This window comes from Ranitomeya variabilis, chromosome 6, assembly GCF_051348905.1.
Source record: "Ranitomeya variabilis isolate aRanVar5 chromosome 6, aRanVar5.hap1, whole genome shotgun sequence".
NCBI lineage: Eukaryota > Metazoa > Chordata > Amphibia > Anura > Dendrobatidae > Ranitomeya > Ranitomeya variabilis.
In genome coordinates, this window is record NC_135237.1 from 317,316,118 (window position 1) to 317,330,406 (window position 14,289).

At 53.2% G+C, this 14,289-nt stretch overlaps 1 protein-coding gene across 1 annotated transcript in view; it reads right to left on the minus strand.

The window, feature by feature from the left end:
• The window catches only part of PIGN (phosphatidylinositol glycan anchor biosynthesis class N), a 477,253-nt gene that overhangs the window by 71,393 nt on the left and 391,571 nt on the right, over window positions 1-14,289 (minus strand). Inside the window, exon 26 of the mRNA XM_077269733.1 lies at window positions 635-708. Within this exon, the coding sequence (XP_077125848.1) occupies window positions 635-708 (74 nt within the window). The remainder of the gene's footprint in view (window positions 1-634; window positions 709-14,289) is intronic.

Genomic DNA, 14,289 nt, shown 5'->3' on the forward strand with positions numbered 1-14,289 from the left:
CTTTGGAGAAATTGAACTTGAAGAGGAATTCCAGGCTGCAGCTGATCTCTCACTTCATCTTCATGTTCAATCTGTACGACTCTGTGATAGTTGTCTGGTTGGTGCTGCTGATACATCTATAGTATGTGAACGGAATCACACACACACACTACTTGTCACAAGCAAGGCACAAAATATCCAACTGCGTTTGACTTTTTGTGGTCACAGCAATGTAGGTGTCACTATGCAACAACATTCATTTCTACAGCAAGGTGATGTACCGCGGCATCAAGTGGACGACTGCCATGGTCAGAGTCGCTGTGTAGTCGTAGCCTAAATTACGCTAAGACTAGCAGAAGGTGGAAGGGTCTGGTGAGCGCCACTGTTTTTACTCTAAGGAGAATTGAGATTACCTGAATTGTCTGAAGTTTAGCACAACCCTGACTAACCCTTGGAAGACAGCACATAAAAGGTTCCTTGTTAAAAAAAAAAAATCTCCACTTAAACTAGTACCGGTCATGTTTTTAATGGTACATTTATAATCATATTGGGAGGAAGTCGTGACTATAAATAATATTTTGATCATAAATATTTAGCCCTGGGACACTAAACCCGATAACTACTGCAGATTGCCGATTGCTAGCTTGTCATGTACCTTTTAGAGGAAATCTGTGCTGAGATCTGAACTGTTTCAAATGAACACATCACCAAAATGAAGGGGATGAGAATCTGTAAAACACAAGGGTGAAAGTTAGAAGAGAAATCTTTGCAAAGCTTTATTTCAAGGGCTATTTCAATCGACTCGAACTAGTCACTGAATGACGGGGCAGATTCTCATTGTTCTGCATGAATAATTTAGCACATTAGAAATATTTCAAATTAATGTGCCCTTCTTCAACATATTCATAGTTACACAGACACCAGAATGAATACAGGAATTTAAGCTCTTTTATACGCACTGATTAATGCATGAGAAGTCACAATTTGTGGCTTAAGAGAAAGTATGCATTAGATTCATAAAGAATGAGATGCAGGCGAGGGAAAACCTCTTATCCGAATCCTTCAATCAAGACTCATAGTAATCCCACAGTAAATTTTTATACTGTTTCATTAGAATAATTTTATAGATTTTTTGTTTTGTAAAGGTTAGTAGGAATGGCTAAGTATTTTGAAATGTAACTTCACTTTGGACATCATTTTTATATTATTTTCAAATGGAATTAATCCTATGTAAAGCTGAGTACAGCCTACATCCAGAGCTTTACTCACAATTTTGAGGGCTTCCAAGCCATTATTAATTATTGGATTCATATCTGAACAAAGAAACGTGTATCCAACACTTTCCACCTTTCTTCACTACCAAAACTAATGCATAAACATAATCTCACCCATTCACCAAAAGTGACAAAGTAAGAACATTCTTCACCAATACAAAGCCTCCTAGATGATCCATGAGGGAAAAAGTGAAATGTAATGAAGAAAAATAATGGAATTATAATTCTTACATTTGATATTAATTACTAGTGTTGAGCGATACTTTCCGATATCGGAAAGTATCGGTATCGGAAAGTATCGGCCGATACCGTCACAGTATCGGAATCCAATCCGATACCGATACCCGATCCCAATGCAAGTCAATGGGACGAAAATATCGGAATTAAAATAAACCCTTTCTTTCCTTGTAGGTTAATTCTACATGAAGGAAAACAACTAAGAATAATGTAGGATGTATTGGGGGAGGTGGCGGAGACATTAAAGGCACAGGGGTTTATCCCAATCAAATAGAATAGCAGTATTTTTAATTTTTTTATGACGTTCGGCGTTAGAAAGAATTTGACTATGTTAATTTTTTATTTATTTTGTCAGATATTGATGTTTCACTACTTCCACGCCCTTCACCCTATTTTTTACTTCTCCCACACTTTCTTCTTCATTATCCTCATCATCAGCTTCTGTGACATCAACTTCTTCACCTTATTCATCTTCTTCTTTTCTACGTATATATATATTTTTTTTTTTACATTGTTCATATTCTTTTTATTTAACTATTATCTTTTTTATATTCAACTTCTTCATCATATTCTTATTTGTGACAGGCATTCCCGTAGTTGTTATCTATAAAAGTTTGAAGATTACACCTTCCGTTCTGCCTGTCACAAAACAGTTACATTTGTCCGCGTTCAGTTTGGCCTGCAGCATCAGGCTTTATCCAGGGGCACCACGAGGAGGAACGGACTCACCCCCATACACTGCTTAGTCTTCTTCTGCTTATAATTTAGATAATATCTTTTGCTCTGATATTTAGTCTTATGCTTAATGTTCTTCTGCTCTTTGTTCTGCAGCCTCTTGTTCTTCTGCTTCTCGGTCTTCCAGGTTGTCGTCGTCATCTCCAGGGTCGTCATCTCCAGGGTCGTCGTCATCGGGGTCGTCGTCATCGGGGTCGTCGTCATCGGGGTCGTCTTCAGGGTCATCGTCTCCAGGGTCGTCGTCATCTCGGTGGTTGTCGTCTCTGGTGTCGTCATCATCTTAGGGGTGGTCTTCCGGGTCATCGTCTTTCGGGTCTTGAACTTGGAAATGTAGCAGAAGGTACAAGAAGGCTGAGAAAATGCCGAGAAACAGCTGATGGAACTGGAACTCGGATGGCTACCCGAAGGTCCAAGAGCCAATGGAACTACCGAGGACCAGCTGACGTTACTGGAACCCGGTTACTAAGCAGGAGGTACCCGTGCCTGAAAGCACTACCAAGGACCACCTGACGTTGGTGGAACTCGGATACCCAGAGGGAGGCACCTAAGCCAAAGGCTCTGCCCGGAACCAGCTGACGGTACTGGAACCAGGATGGGGAGCAGAAGGTACAAGAGCAAAAGACACTGCCGAGAACCAGCTGACGGTACTGGAACCCGGATGGGTAGCCGAAGGTCCAAGAGCCAATGGAACTACCGAGGACCAGCTGACGTTACTGGAACCCGGTTACTAAGCAGGAGGTACCCGTGCCTGAAAGCACTACCAAGGACCACCTGACGTTGGTGGAACTCGGATAACCAGAGGGAGGCACCTAAGCCAAAGGCTCTGCCCGGAACCAGCTGACGGTACTGGAACCAGGATGGGGAGCAGAAGGTACAAGAGCAAAAGACACTGCCGAGAACCAGCTGACGGTACTGGAACCCGGATGGGGACCTATTCAAGCTTGTCTTCCTAGGGCCCCAACTGGCGGTGTGTTAGAGCCCAGGGACAGCAGGAGGAGGAGCAGGGGGAGGGGAGTGTAGGCCGAAGCCTGCACAGGCGGCAGCTTTGGGTGTGTTGTGTCTGCGTGGCTTTTGCAGGACACGTTGCCGGCTACACAGCAGGGGAACAGCTGGCGGTGCTGGACCCCACTGACACATTGGCGAGGTGTTTGGCTCTGTGCAGCCAGCACTTCCGGACAGCAACTAGCGTTGTTGGAGCCCGGGCTCTGCAGGTGGAGCAGAGTGTAGGCCGAAGCCTAATTGAACCGATTTCAAAAGTCACCTTTAACCCCCCCTCAGGGGTTACAAAGTAGAAGAGCCACAGCTTATGCAGCAGCAGTGCTGCGCAAGTCAAAGGTTGCTCTTGTAATTTTTCTCCTTGCACACGCTGAATGGAACACGTATAACATTTAGCCCTTTATACAGTCAAACTGTGTAATGGAGGCGAGAGTTCCCTTTGTAATGAGACGCAGCACAGGTGTCAAGAATCCCACCTTGGTGCTGGGTGCAGCCTCCCGAGCGTTGTTATTTGCTGTACAGGAGTCTGCGCTGTCGTGTTATCCCCTGGCCTAGCGCCGTTAGCGCTGCCCATCTTCTGGCATCATGTAATGTCGGCCGGTGCGGTTCGCGATGCCCATGAATCCCAGCCCCGCAGTGTCTTAACATTGTTAAAACACTGCGGGGCTGGGATTCAGGGCCTGGCGCAGCACATATGTTCGCCTCTCACACTCGGGTCCTTACACCCGCTTCAGACTGTGCGGCGTCATCTGATCCCTTATCGCATGCCACGGCCATGAAGCCGCACAGTCCGAAGAAGGCGGAAGGAGAGGAGGGACAGGCGAACTGATGCACTGATCCTGCCCATGAATCGCACCCTCGCAGTCCCAATAAATAAGACACCGAGGGGCGTTGTGTGGGTCAGGGCGGCCGCAGAGGCGCAGCCAGCCAAACAATGATGCCAGAAGACGGGCAGCGCTACCAAGGGGGTTGCAGCGTGTCATTACAAAGGAAAGTCACACCACCGGGACGGTTAAATGGTCACACAGAGGACACATTTCAGACGTGTTTTCAGTTCCACATGTGCGAGGAGAATACGTTTCTGAGCCACCTTGCACACATGCAGCATTACCGCTGTACAAGGTGGCTGGATAACGTAAAAACGCCTGGGGGAGGGGGGACAGGTTCCCTTCAATTTCAGTTCTTGTGTCTGCGTGGCTTTTGCAGGACACGTTGCCGGCTGCACAGCAGGGGAACAGCTGGCGGTGCTGGACCCCACTGACACATTGGCTGGTGTTTTTCTCTGTGCAGCTAGCACATCTGGGCCCCAACTGGCGGTGTGTTAGAGCCCAGGGACAGCAGGAGGAGGAGCAGGAGGAGGAGGAGCAGGGGGAGGGGAGTGTAGGCCGAAGCCTGCACAGGCGGCAGCTTTGGGTGTGTTGTGTCTGCGTGGCTTTTGCAGGACACGTTGCCGGCTACACAGCAGGGGAACAGCTGGCGGTGCTGGACCCCACTGACACATTGGCGAGGTGTTTGGCTCTGTGCAGCCAGCACTTCCGGACAGCAACTAGCGTTGTTGGAGCCCGGGCTCTGCAGGTGGAGCAGAGTGTAGGCCGAAGCCTAATTGAACCGATTTCAAAAGTCACCTTTAACCCCCCCTCAGGGGTTACAAAGTAGAAGAGCCACAGCTTATGCAGCAGCAGTGCTGCGCAAGTCAAAGGTTGCTCTTGTAATTTTTCTCCTTGCACACGCTGAATGGAACACGTATAACATTTAGCCCTTTATACAGTCAAACTGTGTAATGGAGGCGAGAGTTCCCTTTGTAATGAGACGCAGCACAGATGTCAAGAATCCCACCTTGGTGCTGGGTGCAGCCTCCTGAGCGTTGTTATTTGCTGTACAGGAGTCTGCGCTGTCGTGTTATCCCCTGGCCTAGCGCTGTTAGCGCTGCCCATCTTCTGACCTCATTTAATGTTGGCTGGTGCGGTTCGCGATGCCCATGAATCACAGCCCCGCAGTGTATTGACATAGTTAAAACACTGCGGGGCTGGGATTCATGGCCTGGCGCAGTACATATGTTCGCCTCTCGCTTGGGTTCTTACACCTGCTTCAGACTATGTGGCGTCAGCTGATCCCTTATCGCATGCCACGGCCATGAAGCCGCACAGTCTGAAGAAGGCGGAAGGAGATGAGGGACAGGCGAACTGATGCACTGCTCATGCCCATCAAACACACCCTCGCAGTCCCAATAAATAAGACACCGAGGGGCGTTGTGTGGGTCAGGGCGGCCGCAGAGGCGCAGCCAGCCAAAGAATGATGCCAGAAGACGGGCAGCGCTACCAAGGGGGTTGCAGCGTGTCATTACAAAGGAAAGTCACACCACCGGGACGGTTAAATGGTCACACAGAGGACACATTTCAGACGTGTTTTCAGTTCCACATGTGCGAGGAGAATACGTTTCTGAGCCACCTTGCACACATGCAGCATTACCGCTGTACAAGGTGGCTGGATAACGTAAAAACGCCTGGGGGAGGGGGGACAGGTTCCCTTCAATTTCAGTTCTTGTGTCTGCGTGGCTTTTGCAGGACACGTTGCCGGCTGCACAGCAGGGGAACAGCTGGCGGTGCTGGACCCCACTGACACATTGGCTGGTGTTTTTCTCTGTGCAGCTAGCACATCTGGGCCCCAACTGGCGGTGTGTTAGAGCCCAGGGACAGCAGGAGGAGGAGCAGGAGGAGGAGGAGCAGGGGGAGGGGAGTGTAGGCCGAAGCCTGCACAGGCGGCAGCTTTGGGTGTGTTGTGTCTGCGTGGCTTTTGCAGGACACGTTGCCGGCTACACAGCAGGGGAACAGCTGGCGGTGCTGGACCCCACTGACACATTGGCGAGGTGTTTGGCTCTGTGCAGCCAGCACTTCCGGACAGCAACTAGCGTTGTTGGAGCCCGGGCTCTGCAGGTGGAGCAGAGTGTAGGCCGAAGCCTAATTGAACCGATTTCAAAAGTCACCTTTAACCCCCCCTCAGGGGTTACAAAGTAGAAGAGCCACAGCTTATGCAGCAGCAGTGCTGCGCAAGTCAAAGGTTGCTCTTGTAATTTTTCTCCTTGCACACGCTGAATGGAACACGTATAACATTTAGCCCTTTATACAGTCAAACTGTGTAATGGAGGCGAGAGTTCCCTTTGTAATGAGACGCAGCACAGATGTCAAGAATCCCACCTTGGTGCTGGGTGCAGCCTCCTGAGCGTTGTTATTTGCTGTACAGGAGTCTGCGCTGTCGTGTTATCCCCTGGCCTAGCGCTGTTAGCGCTGCCCATCTTCTGACCTCATTTAATGTTGGCTGGTGCGGTTCGCGATGCCCATGAATCACAGCCCCGCAGTGTATTGACATAGTCAAAACACTGCGGGGCTGGGATTCAGGGCCTGGCGCAGCACATATGTTCGCCTCTCACACTCGGGTCCTTACACCCGCTTCAGACTGTGCGGCGTCATCTGATCCCTTATCGCATGCCACGGCCATGAAGCCGCACAGTCTGAAGAAGGCGGAAGGAGATGAGGGACAGGCGAACTGATGCACTGCTCATGCCCATCAAACACACCCTCGCAGTCCCAATAAATAAGACACCGAGGGGCGTTGTGTGGGTCAGGGCGGCCGCAGAGGCGCAGCCAGCCAAACAATGATGCCAGAAGACGGGCAGCGCTACCAAGGGGGTTGCAGCGTGTCATTACAAAGGAAAGTCACACCACCGGGACGGTTAAATGGTCACACAGAGGACACATTTCAGACGTGTTTTCAGTTCCACATGTGCGAGGAGAATACGTTTCTGAGCCACCTTGCACACATGCAGCATTACCGCTGTACAAGGTGGCTGGATAACGTAAAAACGCCTGGGGGAGGGGGGACAGGTTCCCTTCAATTTCAGTTCTTGTGTCTGCGTGGCTTTTGCAGGACACGTTGCCGGCTGCACAGCAGGGGAACAGCTGGCGGTGCTGGACCCCACTGACACATTGGCTGGTGTTTTTCTCTGTGCAGCTAGCACATCTGGGCCCCAACTGGCGGTGTGTTAGAGCCCAGGGACAGCAGGAGGAGGAGCAGGAGGAGGAGGAGCAGGGGGAGGGGAGTGTAGGCCGAAGCCTGCACAGGCGGCAGCTTTGGGTGTGTTGTGTCTGCGTGGCTTTTGCAGGACACGTTGCCGGCTACACAGCAGGGGAACAGCTGGCGGTGCTGGACCCCACTGACACATTGGCGAGGTGTTTGGCTCTGTGCAGCCAGCACTTCCGGACAGCAACTAGCGTTGTTGGAGCCCGGGCTCTGCAGGTGGAGCAGAGTGTAGGCCGAAGCCTAATTGAACCGATTTCAAAAGTCACCTTTAACCCCCCCTCAGGGGTTACAAAGTAGAAGAGCCACAGCTTATGCAGCAGCAGTGCTGCGCAAGTCAAAGGTTGCTCTTGTAATTTTTCTCCTTGCACACGCTGAATGGAACACGTATAACATTTAGCCCTTTATACAGTCAAACTGTGTAATGGAGGCGAGAGTTCCCTTTGTAATGAGACGCAGCACAGATGTCAAGAATCCCACCTTGGTGCTGGGTGCAGCCTCCTGAGCGTTGTTATTTGCTGTACAGGAGTCTGCGCTGTCGTGTTATCCCCTGGCCTAGCGCTGTTAGCGCTGCCCATCTTCTGACCTCATTTAATGTTGGCTGGTGCGGTTCGCGATGCCCATGAATCACAGCCCCGCAGTGTATTGACATAGTTAAAACACTGCGGGGCTGGGATTCAGGGCCTGGCGCAGCACATATGTTCGCCTCTCACACTCGGGTCCTTACACCCGCTTCAGACTGTGCGGCGTCATCTGATCCCTTATCGCATGCCACGGCCATGAAGCCGCACAGTCCGAAGAAGGCGGAAGGAGAGGAGGGACAGGCGAACTGATGCACTGATCCTGCCCATGAATCGCACCCTCGCAGTCCCAATAAATAAGACACCGAGGGGCGTTGTGTGGGTCAGGGCGGCCGCAGAGGCGCAGCCAGCCAAACAATGATGCCAGAAGACGGGCAGCGCTACCAAGGGGGTTGCAGCGTGTCATTACAAAGGAAAGTCACACCACCGGGACGGTTAAATGGTCACACAGAGGACACATTTCAGACGTGTTTTCAGTTCCACATGTGCGAGGAGAATACGTTTCTGAGCCACCTTGCACACATGCAGCATTACCGCTGTACAAGGTGGCTGGATAACGTAAAAACGCCTGGGGGAGGGGGGACAGGTTCCCTTCAATTTCAGTTCTTGTGTCTGCGTGGCTTTTGCAGGACACGTTGCCGGCTGCACAGCAGGGGAACAGCTGGCGGTGCTGGACCCCACTGACACATTGGCTGGTGTTTTTCTCTGTGCAGCTAGCACATCTGGGCCCCAACTGGCGGTTTGTTAGAGCCCAGGGTCAGCAGGAGGAGGAGGAGCAGGAGCAGGGGGAGGGGAGTGTAGGCCGAAGCCTGCACTGGCGGCAGCTTTGGGTCTGTTGTGTCTGCGTGGCGGTCGCAGGACACGATGCCGGCTGCACAGCAGGGGAACAGCTGGCGGTGCTGAACCCCACTGACACATTGGCGAGGTGTTTTTCTCTGTGCAGCTAGCAGTACCGGGCCCCAACTGGCGGTGTTGGAGCCCAGGGTCAGCAGGAGGAGCAGGGGGAGCGGAGTGTAGGCCGAAGCCTGCACTCGAGCAAGTTGAAAGGAAACCTTTAACCCCCCCCCCCCAGGCGTTTGTAGCTGAAAGAGCCATTGTGTACAGCACTAATGCTGGAAAAGGTAAACTTAGCTCTTTTAATTATGGTCCTTGCACATGCGGAACCTAACAGTTATGAAATGTGTCCCCTCACAGCGTTAAACCGTCCGGTAGGTGGAACTTTCCTTTGTCGTGTGACGCAGCACAGCCATCATTTTTACCCCCTTGGCGCCGTGCGCCGCCTCCTCAGCGTTGTTTGAATCTGTCCCGGAGCCTGCGCTGTTAGGTTAGCCCTTGGCCATGCACACATTTTGCGCTGCCCGTCTTCTGACATCATTTGGTGTCAGGCTGGCTGCGCCTGTGCGGGTGCGGTGGCCGAGATCCCGCCTCGCAGTGTCGTCTAATGTAATCGCACCGCGGGCCTGTGATCCGTGCACGTGCGCAGTGCATATCCTCTCCTCTCACTCCCCTCCCTACGGCTTTTTCAGACTGTGCGGTGTCACGGCCGTGGCATGCTATTAGGGACCAGCTGACATCGCACAGTCTGAAGAAGCCGTAGGGAGGGGAGTGAGAGGAGAGGATATGCACTGCGCACGGGCACGGATCACAGGCCCGCGGTGGGATTACATTAGACGACACTGCGAGGCGGGATCTCGGCCACCGCACCCGCACAGGCGCAGCCAGCCTGACACCAAATGAGGTCAGAAGACGGGCAGCGCAACATGTGTGCATGGCCAAGGGCTAACCTAACAGCGCAGGCTCCGGGACAGATTAAAACAACGCTGAGGAGGCGGCGCACGGCGCCAAGGGGGTAAAAATGATGGCTGTGCTGCGTCACACGACAAAGGAAAGTTCTACCTACCGGACGGTTTAACGCTGTGTGGGGACACATTTCATAAGTGTTTGGTTCAGCATGTGCAAGGAGCATCACGAAAAGAGGCACTTTTTCCCTTTGCATCATTACTGCTGCACAAGGTGGCTCCTTCAGTAACAAACGCCTGGGGGGGGGGGGGGGTCAGGTTCCCTTACATTTAACTTGTTGTGCCTGCGTGGCGGTCGCAGTACACGTTGCCGTATACACAGCAGGGGAACAGCTGGCGGTGCTGAACCCCACTAACACATTGGCGAGGTGTTTGGCTCTGTGCGTACAGCACTTCTGGACGGCAACTAGCGGTGTTGGAGCCCAGGGACAGGTGGAGGAGGAGGAGGTTGGAGGAGGTTGGAGGAGGTAGGAGGGATTGCCACACACACAGCAGGGGAACAGCTGACGTTACTGAACCCCAATAACAGAGGAGGGACTGTTGACTGTGCGTACAGCACTTCTGGACGGCAACTGGCGGTGTTGGAGCCCAGGGACAGGTGGAGGAGGAGGAGGTTGGAGGAGGTTGGAGGGGGTAGGAGGGATTGCCACACACACAGCAGGGGAACAGCTGACGTTACTGAACCCCAATAACAGAGGAGGGACTGTTGACTGTGCGTACAGCACTTCTGGACGGCAACTGGCGGTGTTGGAGCCCAGGGACAGGTAGAGGAGGAGGAGGTTGGAGGAGGTTGGAGGAGGTAGGAGGGATTGCCACACACACAGCAGGGGAACAGCTGACGTTACTGAACCCCAATAACAGAGGAGGGACTGTTGACTGTGCGTACAGCACTTCTGGACGGCAACTGGCGGTGTTGGAGCCCAGGGACAGGTGGAGGAGGAGGAGGTTGGAGGAGGTTGGAGGAGGTAGGAGGGATTGCCACACACACAGCAGGGGAACAGCTGACGTTACTGAACCCCAATAACAGAGGAGGGACTGTTGACTGTGCGTACAGCACTTCTGGACGGCAACTGGCGGTGTTGGAGCCCAGGGACAGGTGGAGGAGGAGGAGGAGGTTGGAGGAGGTTGGAGGGATTGCCACACACACAGCAGGGGAACAGCTGACGTTACTGAACCCCAATAACAGAGGAGGGACTGTTGACTGTGCGTACAGCACTTCTGGACGGCAACTGGCGGTGTTGGAGCCCAGGGACAGGTGGAGGAGGAGGAGGTTGGAGGAGGTAGGAGGGATTGCCACACACACAGCAGGGGAACAGCTGACGTTACTGAACCCCAATAACAGAGGAGGGACTGTTGACTGTGCGTACAGCACTTCTGGACGGCAACTGGCGGTGTTGGAGCCCAGGGACAGGTGGAGGAGGAGGTTGGAGGAGGTTGGAGGGATTGCCACACACACAGCAGGGGAACAGCTGACGTTACTGAACCCCAATAACAGAGGAGGGACTGTTGACTGTGCGTACAGCACTTCTGGACGGCAACTGGCGGTGTTGGAGCCCAGGGACAGGTGGAGGAGGAGGAGGTTGGAGGAGGTTGGAGGAGGTAGGAGGGATTGCCACACACACAGCAGGGGAACAGCTGACGTTACTGAACCCCAATAACAGAGGAGGGACTGTTGACTGTGCGTACAGCACTTCTGGACGGCAACTGGCGGTGTTGGAGCCCAGGGACAGGTGGAGGAGGAGGAGGTTGGAGGAGGTTGGAGGAGGTAGGAGGGATTGCCACACACACAGCAGGGGAACAGCTGACGTTACTGAACCCCAATAACAGAGGAGGGACTGTTGACTGTGCGTACAGCACTTCTGGACGGCAACTGGCGGTGTTGGAGCCCAGGGACAGGTGGAGGAGGAGGTTGGAGGAGGTTGGAGGAGGTAGGAGGGATTGCCACACACACAGCAGGGGAACAGCTGACGTTACTGAACCCCAATAACAGAGGAGGGACTGTTGACTGTGCGTACAGCACTTCTGGACGGCAACTGGCGGTGTTGGAGCCCAGGGACAGGTGGAGGAGGAGGAGGTTGGAGGAGGTTGGAGGAGGTAGGAGGGATTGCCACACACACAGCAGGGGAACAGCTGACGTTACTGAACCCCAATAACAGAGGAGGGACTGTTGACTGTGCGTACAGCACTTCTGGACGGCAATTGGCGGTGTTGGAGCCCAGGGACAGGTGGAGGAGGAGGAGGTTGGAGGAGGTTGGAGGGGGTAGGAGGGATTGCCACACACACAGCAGGGGAACAGCTGACGTTACTGAACCCCAATAACAGAGGAGGGACTGTTGACTGTGCGTACAGCACTTCTGGACGGCAACTGGCGGTGTTGGAGCCCAGGGACAGGTGGAGGAGGAGGAGGTTGGAGGAGGTTGGAGGGGGTAGGAGGGATTGCCACACACACAGCAGGGGAACAGCTGACGTTACTGAACCCCAATAACAGAGGAGCGACTGTTGACTGTGCGTACAGCACTTCTGGACGGCAACTAGCGGTGTTGGAGCCCAGGGGCAGGTGGAAAAGCAGAGGAACACAATGTAGGCCGAAGCCTGAGAAAGTCGAAAGGGAACCTTTAACCCCCCCCCCCAAGGCGTTTGTAGCTGAAAGAGCCAGCTTGTGCAGCACAAAAGATGCAAAAGGAAAAGGTGGCTCTTTTCATCATGCTCCTTGCAAACACAGAACTAAACACTTTTAAAATGTGTCCCCTGAAGCCGTGAAACCGTCCCGGAGGTGGGACTTTCCTTCGTAATATGACGCAGCACAGCCATCATTACTACCCCCCCGCCGCCGTGCCCCGGCTCCTCAGCGTTGTTTGATTCCGTCCCGGAGCCTGCGCTGTTATGTTATCCCGTGGCCAGGCACACTTAGCGCTGCCCATCTTCTGACATCATTTGGTGTCAGGCTGGCTGCGCCTGTGCGGCCGCGCTGGCCGAGAGCCCGCCTCGCAGTGTCTTCTGATGTAATCCCACTGGGGGCCTGGGATCCATGGCCATGCGCAGTGCATATCCTCGCCTCTCACTCCCCTCCCTACGGCTTCTTTTTCAGACTGTGCGGTGTCACGGCCGTGGCATGCTATTAGGGACCAGCTGACACCGAACAGTCTGAAGAAGCCATAGGGAGATGAGTGAGAGGTGGAGGTTCAGATATGCACTGCGCATGTCCATAGATCCCAGGCCCCCAGTGGGATTAAATCAGAAGACACTGCGAGGCGGGCTCTCGGCCAGCGTGGCCGCACAGGCGCAGCCAGCCTGACACCAAATGATGCCAGAAGACGGGCAGCGCTAAGTGTGCCTGGCCACGGGATAACATAACAGCGCAGGCTCCGGGACGGAATCAAACAACGCTGAGGAGCCGGGGCGCGGCGCCGGGGGGGTAGGAATGACGGCTGTGCTGCGTCACATTACGAAGGAAAGTCCCACCTCCGGGACGGTTTTACGGTATCAGTGGACACATTTTATAAGTGTTAAGTTCTGCGTGTGCAAGGAGCTAAACAAAAATAGCTACCTTTTCCTTGTGCAGCATTACTGCTGCACAAGGTGGCTCTTTCAGTAACAAACGCCTTGGGGGGGGGGGGGACAGATTCCCTTACATTTCAGTTGTTGTGTCAGCGTGGCGGTCGCATGACACATTGCCGGCTACACAGCTGGGGATCAGCTGACGTTACTGAAACCCAATAACACTGGGTCGTATGTTTTGACTGTGCAGACGGCACATCTGAGCCTCAACTGGCGGTGTTGGAGCCCAGGAATTTAAGTTCAGGTGGTAGAAAGATGAACACAACAGGAGACCTGGATAACGTATACAGTGACCTAATTATTTAATCAGGAGGAGGAGTGGCAAATTCCTGCGAGATCCAGGCCTTGTTCATTTTCAGGAAAGTAAGCCGGTCAACGTTATCGGAGGATAGTCGCATGCGACGGTCAGTTAGTACACCACCTGCAGCACTAAAGACACGTTCCGATAATACACTGGCCGCAGGGCAAGACAGCACCTCCAATGCATACTGGCTTAGCTCTGGCCATGTATCCAGCTTTGAGACCCAAAACTTGAAAGGGGAAGAGCCGTCTGGGAGTACAGCAAGAGGGCAAGACATGTAGTCTGTCACCATCTGACGGAACCGTTGCCTCCTGCTGACTGGAGCCGTCTGTGATGGTGTAGACTTTTGTGGCGGGCACAGAAATCTGTGCCACAGTTCGGCCATACTGGTCTTGCCTTGGGCAGAGGCACTGCTTCTGCTCCCTCTTTGTGCAGAGCCTCCACCACTGCCTGGACGCACTGAGCTGCTTTGGAATGCACTAGCAGCACTTCTCTCAGTTGGAATGGAGAAGATGATGGAACTGACCAGTGTGTCTTGGTACTCCCGCATTTTTCGCTCCCGGTTCAACGGTGTGATGAGGCTTTCTACGTTGTCCCGGTAGCGAGGATCGAGGAGGGTGAACACCCAATAATCAGACATGTTGAGAATGTGGGCGATGCGGCGGTCGTTTCTCAGGCACTGCAGCATGTAATCCACCATGTGCTGCAGACTGCCAACTGCCCAAGAAACGCTGTCCCCAGCTGGAGGCGTGATC